The sequence below is a fragment of the Carassius carassius genome, chromosome 21 (assembly GCF_963082965.1).
Source record: "Carassius carassius chromosome 21, fCarCar2.1, whole genome shotgun sequence".
NCBI classification, from domain to species: domain Eukaryota; kingdom Metazoa; phylum Chordata; class Actinopteri; order Cypriniformes; family Cyprinidae; genus Carassius; species Carassius carassius.
Window position 1 is genome coordinate 7,224,874 of NC_081775.1, and position 15,335 is coordinate 7,240,208.

General features: G+C 34.6%; 3 protein-coding genes across 6 annotated transcripts in view; 1 reads left to right on the forward strand and 2 right to left on the reverse strand.

Annotated features, from left to right (window-relative positions):
• Positions 1 to 2,281, forward strand: part of LOC132097430 (ras-related protein rab7-like) — a 6,124-nt gene extending 3,843 nt beyond the window's left edge. For all 3 annotated transcript variants that reach the window (XM_059503138.1, XM_059503139.1, XM_059503137.1), the window contains exon 6: positions 1,460 to 2,281. In XM_059503138.1, coding sequence (XP_059359121.1) covers positions 1,460 to 1,546 — 87 coding nt within the window. In that variant the 3' untranslated portion in view covers positions 1,547 to 2,281. The remainder of the gene's footprint in view (positions 1 to 1,459) is intronic.
• Positions 2,282 to 2,966: 685 nt separating this feature from the next.
• On the reverse strand, positions 2,967 to 6,610 carry ubl4a (ubiquitin like 4A). Its single transcript, XM_059503140.1, has 4 exons — positions 6,407 to 6,610; positions 5,573 to 5,678; positions 5,208 to 5,419; positions 2,967 to 3,262 (listed from the first exon to the last, which is right to left on the reverse strand). Exons 1-4 carry the CDS (start codon positions 6,452 to 6,454, stop codon positions 3,155 to 3,157), a joined length of 474 nt encoding a protein of 157 aa, XP_059359123.1. The 5' UTR covers positions 6,455 to 6,610; the 3' UTR covers positions 2,967 to 3,154.
• Positions 6,611 to 7,417: 807 nt separating this feature from the next.
• On the reverse strand, positions 7,418 to 10,325 carry b2ml (beta-2-microglobulin, like). 2 transcript variants are annotated; one of them, XM_059503142.1, is made up of 4 exons: positions 10,173 to 10,325; positions 8,638 to 8,913; positions 7,935 to 7,958; positions 7,418 to 7,678 (listed from the first exon to the last, which is right to left on the reverse strand). In XM_059503142.1, the coding sequence occupies exons 1-3, from the start codon at positions 10,231 to 10,233 to the stop codon at positions 7,945 to 7,947; spliced, it is 351 nt and encodes a 116-aa protein (XP_059359125.1). In that variant the 5' UTR covers positions 10,234 to 10,325; the 3' UTR covers positions 7,418 to 7,678; positions 7,935 to 7,944. The 2 variants fall into 2 exon arrangements, with proteins under 2 accessions (XP_059359125.1, XP_059359124.1); XM_059503141.1 differs by having other exon boundaries at positions 7,418 to 7,757; positions 10,173 to 10,323.
• Between the last annotated feature and the right edge of the window lie 5,010 nt (positions 10,326 to 15,335).

Genomic DNA, 15,335 nt, shown 5'->3' on the forward strand with positions numbered 1-15,335 from the left:
AAATGTCACATGAACATTCTGCAAAATTTCTTTTTTTTTTATGTAAAAAAGAAAGTCACACAGATTTCGAATGGCGTGGGTGAGTAAACGATTCCATAGAAGAAAAATGTTTGGTTCCCCAAAGAACATTTCTTCATTTTTTTTCTCAGTTTGAAAAACATTTTAAAGGGGTCATATGATGTTGCTAAAAAGAACATTATTTTGTGTATTTGGTGTAATGAAATGTGTTTTAATGTATAAAAAAACACATTATTTTCCACAGTGTACATTATTGTTTCACCTCTATGCCCCGCCTTTCTTTTCTTTCTTTACCTCAAGTGTGTGATTGACATGTTACGCCCCTCGCCATACTGTGATGCCATCTCCCAGCATGACCAGACAAAAACATTAAAACCATTATAAATGAGGCATTTGATGCATCCAGTGGGGACATAATTACTGATTATAATGGATTATACTGTCTTTTTATGAGTAACATTGCGTATTGTGCTTTGTTAGCATAAAACCATGTCCGAATTTGTGATCGGAGAAATGACAAACAAGAAGCACTACTCTGCTCAAAACTCACGTTTGAATCATCAGTGGCAAATCCTTTAAATATGTAAACGTACTTACATACCGTGAGTCAGAAGCACCAGACTGTCCTTGCAAAGTTGGAATTGCCCCAATTTATAGAAACAGACACCATATTGTAAGCTACTCTCACAAGATCATGAAACAGTTCTAAAATGTGTTGCACACATCTGAATATTTGGGTTGAACTGTTCTGGAACAGTGTTGTAGATACAACTTTACCACTGATTTCTAGTTTTGATAGACCAAACAAAGTATCTTCACTTTCACAACGAAACACACAGTGTTTCCACAACAATGCGCCGGCGGCAACAGTGAGAATAACAGTTACGCCTTCTTTCTTTGCATGAACATTTGGGCGGAGTTATGCAAATCTTCCCACACAGTGACGTAGAGATGTGGGGACGTGTTTAAACGAGGCGTTTTGGGGGGGGGGGGGTGGACGAGTCTTAAATTTTATAAAGAATATCTCTTTGGGTTTGAGACTTTACAGATTTAGGGATCTTATCTATTCACGAACAGCTTGTAACACTCCAAAGAGGAAGGAAAACTTGCATCATTGCATCATATGAGCCCTTTAAAAATCTAGATAAAGTTGTCCACTGTTAAGAACCTTTTGTGGAATGAAAACATTCTAAACTTTTAAAAATAAAGAAGTCCACTCAGAATTTTTTTTTTCTTCGTCTGAAACATTGTAATAATCTGAAGAACCTTCTTCCACTATAAAAACCTTTTGTTCAATGGAAAGTTCGCATGAATGGTAGAGTTTCTTCATGGAAGGAACCATCAATACCAAAAAAAGAACCTTAATTTTTTTGGAATGTATTTAACTGGCTGGGTTTCGTTGTTGAATAAAAACTAAATCTGAAATGACCTGAACTTTCAGGAGACTGTGGAGACGTATGACTTCCCTGACCAGATTAAACTCCGAGACGACAGACCTGTGTCTAGCAGTGATGGCTGCAGCTGCTGAAGGAAAGACCAAACTGGGCACAGGAAGAGAAAGAGCCAGCATGGGAAAGGGAGAGATCCAGGCCTGTTATTCTAGCATCCATCCTCCCCTTTTCCTCCTTTGAAACCTCCAGGGTATCATCTGCCACATGTGAAAGCTGAACATCCATTTTCTCACTGAACTCCAAGTAAGCGTGTGGTATGATAAACTATGGAGGAACAGGAAGACCAGTGTGTCGCGTATCTTCTGACATTGAGTCCTGCTATCACTACAGCTGTCGCTACTCCTGCTGTCTGAGCAATATGATTTTTCTTTTCTCAGAAATGATTCTTTGGTCTGCTAGTTCGTTGTGCCTTTTTAATTCTTACTATTGGTTATTGATATCAATGTTTCACTCCTATGCTGAATGAATATTCATAAAAAATAAAAAAAGACATTACATATGTAATAGGGCTGGGAAATATAATATTAATAAAATGTTTTATCTGCCATTTAAAAGCAACCATTTGTTTACATCTTTTTTATTTTTTTACACCATAGCTTCTCAGTAAAAAAGAAAAATGCATAAATAAGTTACGAGTTCTCCATGAAAGTCCACGTTTCACATAATTTCAAATGTTTTAACATTTAAAAAGAAGGTTTTACCTGTGTCTATGTAGGAAAAAGGTGTGGAAAATATGCCTTGAGTTTTTTTTAAACTAGATTTTTACTGTATTTTTTACTTCAGACATTTAAAACCACTTCACACTTTGTTTGAAATGATTCCTCTAAATAAAAACATTAGGGCAAATGACGTATGTCAAAAGATGTAAATAAGAATATATAATGTATAATATAATATATGATTTCTTCACTAGTCTCCCAGCCCTACTATGTAACATATCATGAAAAAAAAAAAAAAGAATATGGATGTGGTAACAGTGGATTACCTTGAACACAGAGGTACTTTGTTTTTCTAGGTTGACTTCAACTTTAAATCTGAAATAATTTTAGTCTTGGTTGGACTTTAAGTCATTTTTTAAGCCCCTTAATTGTCTCTGTAACATATTTCACTCACACCATTTCTAATGTTTTAGCAGAACATGTATGTTTTTGCACACATAGCTGTTGAGTATGTCAGTGTGTTTTATGAAGAGGTCATGTATTAAGTAATCAGGTTAGAAGCACACTAATGGTGTTACGTCATGCTTAACTCAATGTTTAGATTTGCCTTTGGTCATTTACATAATATACTTGTATTCATTAATATATATCTATACTCAACCCAATAGCTCCTCAATTTTACATGCCAAAATGCAAAATGGAAATAAAATGTAGGCATCATTTTTATTTTGGCCAAATGTAAGAATGACACCAAAACCAAAAAAAAAATAAAGATGAATTTACAACCAAGCCCGGCTGTTAATTCCACATTTAAAAAAAATAAAAATGGAAAAATAAATTTGATCAAGAACACTTTATTTTCTCTTAATAATTTGCACACAATATTTACAAAGTTGCACTAAAAGCACCCCTGGTTTCCTCTGATGGTAAAGCAACAGCCAGCATTGTGGCCTCTTGTAGATCAGAGAAGCCCCTTCAAGTCCATAGGAATCATCTCACTCCCTGACTCCATCAGTCTAGTGTGTTTTAATCCATGTATGAGGTATCCATGGCTTCTGTCTCTGGATGCAGCAGACGGCTGGCCAGACGCTCAATATCATCCAGACTCAGCTGTCTGAGCGAGCGTTCATAATCCTGACAACAAGAAAAGACAAGGTTAACCTTGGTTCCTATTACCTATTATTTATGACATACATTGTACAAAAGTTGTTCCACTATTCTAATCATGGCTAATGATTTTATAATACTTTCATTTCTTACGCATCTAACACATTTACTATCGTTACTTGATTCTGCTTTCTCCTGTTATTGTTCACAAAAACTATATTAAAAAAAACCTTTTTGTTAAATGTAGAGATGCACTGATCGACCGGCCAGGAATCAACCGATCTTCCAGTAACCGGACAGTCAGTCTGCCGATTCCAAGCCAGTCTGTTCTGATGTCTCAGATACGCTCACATCTACATTTACATCATGTAAACATGTCACCGGCATGGAAGTTCTTCACTGTGAGTGAAGAAAGTTCGCAATCTGTAATATGTGTAGAGCCAAAGTAAACTGTGGGGGAACCACAGGGCTCGAGTAATGCTTGTCCAGGACCAAGGGTGTGCGATATAAATCGTCTGTGAAAATAGCGTAATTGTTGTTTTAACGATGTGAGATTTCCGAGTATACAGTACAGACAGCACCATGTACGTCATGCACAGATCGCTCACACACAGAATCACTCAGCGTGGAAATGTACTGTCAACGCTGCTGTGTGATTTCTCAATAAAATAGCTTCGAAACTAAAAGTTCAAGCATATATTTGTTAATAACTGAATCCCACAGCATCACTACTAATAGAGAGACGCTGCCATGTAGAATTAATTCACACACACAATCGCTCTCACTAATGCATTCATATAAATGTAATCTTTACTGTGCTACTTTATCTGTATTTAATTTAGAACGAGCAGAAATAAAATGACCCAAAGGCAAAAGAAATGATAAAAATGAGCTGTTATAGGAGTAATAGTCATGTGGGCAGCACCGTCATATACCATAGCTGTGCACAAGGTGTTTGTCACAGCTCCAGACTTATTTGTTCATTAATGACGTCATCAGCGACTTCAACTCGAGTTTCATCACATAAAAGTCAACTTCGTCTGAATTCGTTCAACCCCTAGTAATGTGCAATATATATATTTATCCTGTAAATTTTTTTGCATTGGAAAAAAAAGCAAGATTTTTCTGTGTATATACTGTCAATTATATTTCTTAGAGACAAAATCGGCATCGGCAGGTCACTACCAAAATAAATAGGAATTAGCCACATCTCTACTTAAATCAAATAAAGCTGAAAATATAAAAATTAAGATGAAACTTAAAAGAAAATTTGAATTGCTCTGCCAAATAAGTGAAACTAAGTTTAAGATGAAGTATAAACTATAACTGAAATTAAAAAAGCAAAATGGAAATAAAAAAAATTACAAATCTAAAAATAAAAAGATCATTTAAAATTTGTAATACAATAACAGTATATGAAAAGATAAATAACACTGATCAAGAAAGTATCTTTTTTTTAAATAAACAGAATTATTCTAAGAAATAAAAGCGTAAAGTTTATTGTGGCCATTGTAACCTTTAATCATGCACACTTCAATACTTTCTACATCTATATACATTTTTTTTTTTAAAAAGGTAATTAAAGTTGTCCTAAGTCAAGAATGCATTTTTGGTTTTAGGACAACTTTGATGAAAGGTTTTGATCCACTTCAAATGATGCCTAGTACCATATATATAAAATTACTCTAATAAACATGCAGTCAACTTAATACAGAAGAAATTATTTGTATTATTATATTGTTTCTTTGGAATTACAATATTTTTTTTTTTCTTTATGCAAACGTTTGTCTTTTAACATTGATTTTTTTTCTTCCCCACACACAGCATAGATCGGTCTTCTTATAGTCTTGCTATTAGGGAAGCTCTGTCTATTTTAAGTCACTCACATTCAGATTACAACAAAAAGTAATAAAAAGAAATGGAAATAAAAATAAAAATATTGCAATAGAATTTATTTTTGTCTTGACCGTACCTTAATAAGCTGCTCCTGCACTTTTGCTGCGTCGGCTGGGCTGAAATGTTTGGCCAGGACAGTGGACAGTAACTGCCACACACCACTGCCTGTTTTCTCAGGACTCCTGCTGCTAGTCCCCACCGCGCTGTCGCTCCTCTCGTCCACCGGACGCACCACCAGATTCAGCTTGGCCTCCGGGCCGATGGAGTAATCACTCAACCGGTGTTCATCTGAAAACAACAAATCAAGCGTCACAATGATGTACACAACACAGCTCGTGCAATGACTGGAATGCTGCCACTCAAAGAAAACTACTGCAGGAGGAAATAAAAATAGCGCTACTCTAAATGACAAATACATGTACTGGCAAAGAGTGCTTTTACCTGCAAGTGCTTTTCCTTTATACAGCAGTCTCTGCTGACTGGGAGGGATGTTTAAACGCTCTGATACCAGCTCTTTCACTGTTGATACCTTCTCATTTTCTGTCACCTGTGCATGAAATCAACACAACTGCTGATAAAAAAGCGCTACACATTTCAATTCACTAGCACAGTTCATTCAAATATCTATCCGTGTGTGTAGATAGATAGATGTTGATAAAATAATGAAATGATATACACACTGCTTTCTGTCTGTCAGTCTAACTATACATAATAAAACAATAATTATTGAAGAATCACATGAAGACTGGCAATAGCTGCTGAAAATACAGAATTATGTAATGTAATATTATTAGATATATAAATATTATATTACGTTACATTAATATGTAATAATATTCTAATACTTGATTTAAAAAAAAAAAAAACATGGTTAAAAAAAACGACATGACCAGTAGTGTAGTTTGTTGTTATTATTGCAGTTAGTATTTATTTTCGGTTTCAGATTTGATAGATATATAAATGAATAAAAATAGACAACCTAAAAAAAAAAATTACATCACATACAGAGAATCTAGTCCAGTAATCTTGATCCCAAGCAGCTCAAACGGTTTGGTGACAGTTATTATATAGTGGACAAAATAACTATCTGGAGAGTGTAAATCATTTCTAATGAGTTACAGCAGGAACAGCAGTTTGTATCATTATCTATAAATAATCGGCCGGGACAAAATAAACATCCGAACCAGCAGAGTGATGAAAGCAAGCCGCAACACGGCGCTATGCTAAAGCAGCTAACATTAGCGCCTTAAAACACCTCTCGACACTCACGCTTACCTGGACATTACACTCTTTCCCTTGAAGCGGCTTTACTGTAAGAATCATCTTCACATTTATACAGTTATATACAAAATAAAGAATAGATAATTATCTCGCTGAACACTCGTGGACTACCAGCCGACGTTTCCCACGGACATGACGTCGACTGCACTGGATCTGCGCATGCGCCGGGAATGCAGCGCCCCTCCCAGACCAAAGACCAGACTGTGTGCAATTTAATGACTTAAATCAAATCACATCATTTTATATAAACAATATATATATTTTCATAAAGAATACTAACATTTTGTATTACTGTCTAAGTAAACTCTCGCAAAATACAGAAAATAAAAGTAAAAAAACATAGCAAGACTTTTGTTTATGTCTGAGCCGGGACACAGAAGAAGACAGGAGACCTCCAACATGGGGTCATGAAAACAAATCCAATACCAAATAGACTTGAAACAGACAGCAGTTTGTCTGAGACCATAAAACTCAGATTCTGGATTAGAATTTAATCTTAGACCCTGATCAAGGCCACAAGACCAAGACACACAAATATGAGGCTCACAGTGCAGTTTTACAGTTGTGTTGAATAAAGACGCATAATTAAGAAGAAATTATATTTTATTGATCCGAATCAGTGATGGTCATACATCATAAACAGAATTTGTCTAACATTTCACATTTTTCAATCTTTTGTCACTGATTTTTTTATTTTATTTATGGAGACAATGAATCTTTACCAAATCTGGAAGTTATAGGCTATTTAACACTGAAAACGTGTGTATGCAAAAATTATACCAATGAAAGTGTTAAAAAATAAAACACCTTTCCTGAATCTTCAAATTCATTTTAAATACATTTCAGAACAAAAGACATTAAGATGATTAAGTGCTAATGTTATAAAGACTAAATTAAAGCAAGAAAATTCCTCACCAAGGCTTTAGGTAATTGCTGATATATACTGCAGGCACCCTACTAATTATGTCCAGATACACACCAAAATAAAAATACAAATCAAGTAGATATAAAGATACACATTTTTCTTATTGAGTAAAAGAAAACACATTGCAGTCTGCAGCAGGCAGCATATCCTAAAGCAGGAGTGTCCCGTCCTGGTCCAGGGGTGTTTGATTAGAGCTGGACACATCAGCCTTCCTAGAGCAGGATCAGACCATACACCCCAAACAGACAAGCTGAGATCTGATATCAGGATGTGGATCTAGTATCCTGCAGAGTTCAGCTCCAATTAAAAAAACACCTGAACCCGGAGAAGGCTGGACACTCCTGAATTATAAAATGAAATTGAAGCTGGATTGGTGTTATGGAGAGAAGCCGAAGAGAATAAAATGTTATTTCCAGCAATCTGTGAAAAACAAAATAGGTTTAACATAGTGTGACTAATGAAAGATTATGCTAAAAATAACTGAATACATGAACCAACATCATTTGAAAGGTATGCTAGATTACATAAAGTCTGATCAATTTAAATTACCAATAGTACAAGTTAAATCCTTTAAAAAACAATCTTTTTAGAACTTACTGTAGCACGTTCACATGTCAGGTTCTACAAGAGAGAAAACAAACATTAGTTGCATTTATAGATCACTGTTAAATTCATTTAAAAAGGAGCAAATTTAATTTGAAACATCATATAATTCCCAGTTTGGGGTTCTCATCAAATTCAATTGATAAAAATGACTGTATATACATATAAAGCATATTAAATGCAAGCAAAGTGTCTACTTTAATGTTTCTAATAACCTTTGTGAAAACAAAAAGCCAATTTATCCTGATATATCCAACAGATATATTTATGTAAAAATGAAACAACGTAGTTATTCTGACCTGTACTTATTAACATATATAAAATATGGCCATAAAATTAATATTGATTAGTTCTTTACAAATAATGACATCATAATTTTGCATATTGTCAGATCCGTGTGGTTCATGGTAATATTATTCCTTTCAAATATTTGGTTTTAAAGACATTTTGTTCACTTAATGTAACACTTGTAACACTTAAATGTGTTATGTGACTACTTAACGACTCCCAAAACTATAATTAACATGAAAGAGAGAAATTAAACTCAGATGTCTATGATATGAAAGTGAGAAATACTCAAACATCTCCTAAATGAACCAACATCTGACCCTGACCTACCACTTTCTGAAATTCAATTCGATAATAGAAATCAACAACAACGGGGCTCATAAGATAAAGACTTCAGATGTGTTCTCACCCCATCTGTAAGATTTCTCTGGGCTGGTCATGTGACGGACGCGGCAGGTGTACTCCTCTCCCGCCTGGGGGGTGAAGTCCACATACTTAGTCAGGTGGAACTGCCAGCCCTGCTCGAAGGCCAGGTCGGTCTGGTGGCTGTCCGGGATCTCCACCCCGTTCTTCAGGAGCTTGATGGTGATGTCAGGGGGGTGAAAGCCACTGACGTAGCAGATCAGCACGTTCTTCTTCCCATACTCTCCAGGATTACGGCTGTACACCTGCACTTTGGGGTCAGCTAGACACAATACAAAAGAAAACACTGAATACTGTCCATTCTTATATACTGTATTGCATGCATTATGTATGTAGGTTATCTTATTTATTCATTCATCCATCCGAACATGCAGATCAAAGACATAAAGAGATTTCAGAAATATCTACTGACTCCTGTTTATTTTAATTTACTTTTTTTTTTTCTGTGCAAAAAATAATGACTATCATACAGTTTTATCATGATTGACAGAAAACACCCACTAAAATGTCATCCGGTGTAACAATAGTTCATATAATGGAAATCCTGCCAGTCTAATTAAGAACAAGAATCCTTAGATGACGCTATTAAAGGATCACAGTGCAACCCACAAAAACAAATTCATTGTCATTTTAAGTCTTTAACAAACTTTCACACAAATTACTTTAATCAACAAGAAGTTATTATTCATTTAAAATATAATACAATTAAGTATAATCACGCTATATATGTATGTAAGTACAGGTCAGAATAAGAACGTTTTCGTTTTTTCATAAATATATCTGTTACAGTGAATGACGATGGAATGTTATTTCACCCATATTGTGACATTTTATTTTCACACAAGTTATTAGAAACATTAAAGTAGACACTTTACTTTTGCATTCAATGTGCTTGTATATTAAATCACTTTCATGAATTTATTTTAATGAAGGCAGCAAACTAGGACTTCTAGACTTTGACCCATGTACAGTGTGTTTATCTATTCAGGAGTAGTTGTTTATTTGAGAATCATTTCTTAAAGAAACAAAAACAAACCTAATTAAATATCATGATATCATGTGTCATATTAATGTATCTTTTTAACCGCCAAACATTAATATCCAGTAAAACTAGTTTTTCTATCACGAGTGAAGTGAAAGTGAAAGTAAAATGTTCCGGGGATTTCAGACAAACAAACGTGTCTTAGATATGTTTTAATTCTCTGGACAGATTTTCAAAAGCTTTTAAAAGTTACTAAAAGACTTTCTTCTGTTTTTCAGCGTTTTTGGCAACTGCGTATGCTTTTAACAATTTAAAGGGTTTTATACTTCGTCTTCACCGTAGCAGATGAATGTACGTCACACACTATTCAGCTTGAAAAACATAATATTTTTTTAAAAACTACTGTGGGATTCAAACATATTTGATAAAGACTACGTATAAAGAATGGAAACATAATATATTAATACAAATAAACATAATAAGCAGAGTAACGTTGGGCTAGATAAGAACGCGTCAGAAAACAGGTTCTTTATACTTACATTGTTTGGCCAAACAGCTGGCGCTGAGAAGCACAAGAGCGACTAGAGCAAGTTTAAGCATGGTTTTCAACGTAAAGTCTCTGATCTATTACTCTGTTCTTCCGTCGAGTTCACGTCTGGCCTCCTGAACACAAAACTGCAAGACGGATGAGGACAAGCATACGGGACAGCAGATCAAACCCCGCCCTCAAACATATTTTTAACCAATCATGCATTTTCTTTTTCTGTTGCTGGGTGATAATGGTGCTCTGATGGTTGTTGGTGATTTGTAGTATTAAAAAGTGACTTTTAACATCACAGTCACACTTCACATTTCCTCTTATGCTGTAAACTGCTCTGGCAATAATTCCACTTTATGCAGATTTTATTGTTTTTATTGCTGACTCAAATCAGGTGAAGCATCATGCAAAGGTTTTCATTTCTTTACATGGCGGCTTTCATGATTTTTCTGAAGTGCAAACCACGCCTGCAGTCAACTCTAAAGATTTCATCAGTCATCTCAAACACATGCTTACTGCCTTAGTTACATAAAACTGAAACAAATAACCATAACCTGTGCAACACAGCTGGTCATTCATTTACGTGACAACAGCGTTTTGGGGGCCTCAAAATGCAAACTTTCAAAGTGTATAAGTTCTTGAAAACAATTCCGGTTTACAATCAAGCAAATTTGTGAAAATCATGATGTCATGTAAATGTTCAGTCAATAGACATGTGTGAGGTCCTTTAAAAAGTGACATCACCAAACTACTGGCCTGGCATACAGTATAGGCCTTAGGTTAAATTATCATTCACTGTCCATAACTCTCCAAATCCACACTCTGAATCTAAATTTGAAATGACTTTTAATAGTTAAATGACAGGTCGTAACAAAAGCTGTGTTAAATATGCCTTTTCTTTTCTTTTTTACAGTAGCTGATATGTTCATGGATCAACATCTTTTGTCTGGCCAAAAACAGACCTAACCTTACATTCACATTTACATTTAGTCATTTAGCAGATGCTTTTATCCAAAGCAACTTACAAATGAGGACAATGGAAGCAATCAAAATCAACAAAAGAGTAATGAAACGCAAGTGCTATAACAATTCTCAGTTAGCTTAATGTAGTACACATAGCAAGGTTTTTATTATTATTATTATTATAAAATAAATAAAAAGAAAACAGATAGAAAAGGAAAAGAATAGAGCAGAACAGCCAGTGTTAGGTTTTTTTTATTACCTTATCACTACTTGATGGTTTATTCCTAAAATCAGGAGGAAATGATAGCTGAATAACAAGGGTGCAGAAACACCTAATCCTGGTTTGTAAGCTTGAAACTGTCATGACAAATCCTGAAAAGTACCCTTCAATTCTGATTGGTTGACTGATGTTGTAGGCTTGGTGAAATCACACTATATGTACACCTTTGAGGGTACACAATATGTTTGATATGTTTTTCTGCCCAGATGACAACGTTGTCAAAATAAATCCATATTCACATGAATCCACAAAACCAACTCAAAATGCTGTATTATGTTACTTTGTAAAGGCACTCTACACTCCTGCATACATAATACGCATTTTGCATGCAGTCACCATTTTCACAAATTCAGGTTTTTGTAGTTTAGATGATAATGTATCATTTTCAAAAACTTGACTTTTCGAACAATTCAAAAGTGTTTCAAGTCCCCAAAACATCATGAAACTGAACAGTCAAAACACACAAAACAGTTTTCCATATTTATTTGAAACTATCCAACTGTATATGTAAACAACCTCTTTCAATCAATCCATCCATCCATCCATCCATCCATCCATCCATAAATCAATCATCTTTTACTGGGTTATTAGCTAACTTTATGCCTAATTAGACGTCCTATAAAACACAAACACAAACCAACAACTTAAGTCATTATTTTAAGGTTGTGTTTTGTAAGATCAAGTAATTGAGCCAAAAGCAAAGGTTTTTATTATTATTATTGAACCAGACTAGCCTACAGTCCTAGTTTTATCAATTATGCTATAATGCTACATGTCTTCGGCATAGACATTGATAAATCATATTTACTGCAACCGAGCTTGAATGTACCGTGGCCCAGTAATGCACAACACAACGACATTAAAAAAGCAAACATAAGCTCACAACACAACGACATTAAGCCACAACACAAATACATTAAGCCACAACACAAAGACATTAACCCACAACACAACGAAATTCTCACAACACAACGAAATTAAGCCACAACAGAACGAAATTCTCACAACACAACGAAATTAAGCCACAACACAACGAAATTCTCACAACACAAATAACAACGGAAATGCTCCCGACCACTAGGGGGCAATTGGTCTGCAGAAACGGGCAATAGACTACATATTTCCTGTGAAATCTCAGGGCGAATAAGAGAGTGCATTACCAGCTGCAAACTTTTATCCATAAACGATGAATATTACATAATATTTATACATTTTGCTATAATACGACAAATTAAGTATACCACAGCAATATAATTATTTAATGAAGAGTTCCATAGACATCCGTGAGGGTGGTTTACACAGCTATTGCTGTGACCCGTTTTGTGAGGCTCCTCAAAGGTTTTTCACACTTCTCCACTGGATGTAGAAACTCGAAATAAGTGGATTCAAATTAGTAATGTAAGATTTAAGGATTTCAACATAACTTCTGATACTTCAGTCTGCAGGCGCCTCTTCAAGAATGACAACAGCATGCGAATCTACAGTAGGTAAGATCTAAACCTTTATTACTATATTAACGAGCACAATGTATGCCTATTGTGAATTTTTTAATTGTCATTATTTATTTTTTGTCGCTGTGGTTGCCTGTTTGTTTAAAAACCTCTTCCGTGGATCAAGGCAATACCTGTTAGTAGATGATTAACCCAAAAATAAAATAAATAAAGCTGTCATCATATACTCAGCATTATGTCGCTGTAAACCCATATGGCTTGCTTTGTTCATTGGCATACAGAAATGTTGTAAATGTTACCGTCAGTCAGCTATCTAGATAGACCCCACAGAATAAATTCAGAACAGTTTAGAATGACACGAGGGAGAATAAGCTAAAACCCCAGCTAAAATCTTTTTACAGATCTACCTTTTTTCCACTTGTATGTCAATACATTATACATTTTTAAGTATCCTTCAGGTTCAGTGTAGGCAAACAAACTTTTTACATTGTTTGGTGTGTATTTTCTGAAAACATGTCTCATCCAATCTAGATTTGAGAAGTAGATCCATTTAATGGCCATTTGGAGAGTTATTGAACCTGCATTCCACATGGTTCGTGAGACCAGAGCAAGGACAGCTAAAGCGGGGAGAGAAGTTGGAATAACAAGCAATGCAATGGTAAATATTGATAGTGTATTGTTTGTGACAGAGAAAAAAAATGTTATATTTATTTTCACTTTTTGATGCACACATGACATGCATGTATCATAATTATTTAACAATTATTTTGACAGTGTCAGTCTCTGCAGCCCTTCGATGAGTTCCCCCTCTTCATGGTCCACCTTTCAGTCGATCTTCCACAGAGAGATCTGGCCTTACACAAAAAACTTGGATGGATGGATTCATTTGGTTTTATTTGTACAGACTACAATATAAAATGTAAATTAAATATTATGTAAGTGCAAATATATGTAATTTTAATATGTTTTCTTGCTCACCAGTTTAGTGTAAACATGTAAATATCCACAATTAAATTTTTTAAACTTTGATACAGTTTTAATAGTTATGTAAAATACAAATACTAATAACTATGACAGTGTAATGGTGTGTTACTATATTTTTATAACACTTCTGCCACTTGGAGGACTGCTAGGTCAGGCAGATCACTGGTGACATCACTGTAAACATTCTCCTGAGATGAAAAACAAAGGTATAGTGTAAATTGACCATTAAGAAAAATAAAAATTTTCCACCATCATTACAAGTTGCATGCATAATGAATAGAGCCATAATCATTATGATTGTGTTTTTGTCTTTTTTCTGTTAGGGCTAATGAAATAGGCATGTTATACATTATGAATAAAACCAAGATATGAAAAGATGATGTATCAATATTAGACACTTTCCTCCTACCTTAACCACTCAGCGAGTTTCCTCTCTTGAAAACAGGACCACCATCCCACTGACAGGACCTGGCTTAATTCTCTAGGCATACCAATGGGGCGTGTTAATGTTATTAATCAAAGTTTATTAATTATGTCATACATTAAAGAATTTGATAATTCTCTTACTTACCATTGTTCTAGGTTTGTGCCAGCTCTGCTCCCTTCAGTGCAGCTCTGTACAGGAGGAACTGCACTGATTCTCAGTTCTGAATAGTGTGCTGTCTGCTACAGTGCTGCAACAGTATGAATGGGAGTCCGTTAAAACAATCTGTGAAGATAATAACATTGGTTTACATATTTAATTGATTTCAGATACATTTGGAATTACTTTCAGTTGCATTTTAAATTATTACATTGTAAATTACTCTATATTTAAAATAAATTATGACAAATAATTAATATTTTATATAATGTTACAAACATGCTAATAGACTGTAAAGAGATCAGTAATATTTCAAAGGATGTCCCTATCTCTCTTAACCATTTCTGATCTTTTTTGCTTTTTACTGAATAGCTTTATCATGCTTGTGTTGGGGATCCCTGGAAAACTGCTATATAAATGTGAACAATTAATTCAAGCTTCAGGTTACAGATAGTATAATTTGAAAATATAAAAATAACTTTCAGACTAAAGCCCCGTTCACACAATGAATGATAACTATTAAGATAACGACAGAGTCCACAGCAGCGAACGATATAATCTGTTTATTCTAAGCGCGCACACGCTTGTCAGCTGCTTTACATTCTCGAGCTCGTTATAGCAGGATTCTGATTGGCTGTCAATGTTTTTAATCGTTCATCAGCTGGAAAAAAATAGTTCTTAATTCCAATGATATTGTTTCTCTTCTTTATCATTATAGCTGTGGTGTGGACTCTTTTTTTAAATAGTGAGAACGATTTTTAAAACTAAATATCTTTATCGTTCTCTTTATAGTTTGGTGTGAACGGTCCTTTAAGATTTATTACGATACATGGCAATCTAAAAATGGCAACAGTATTTAAAATACTTTATATCAAGTGAAGAAGTTTATATCACAGCAAACAC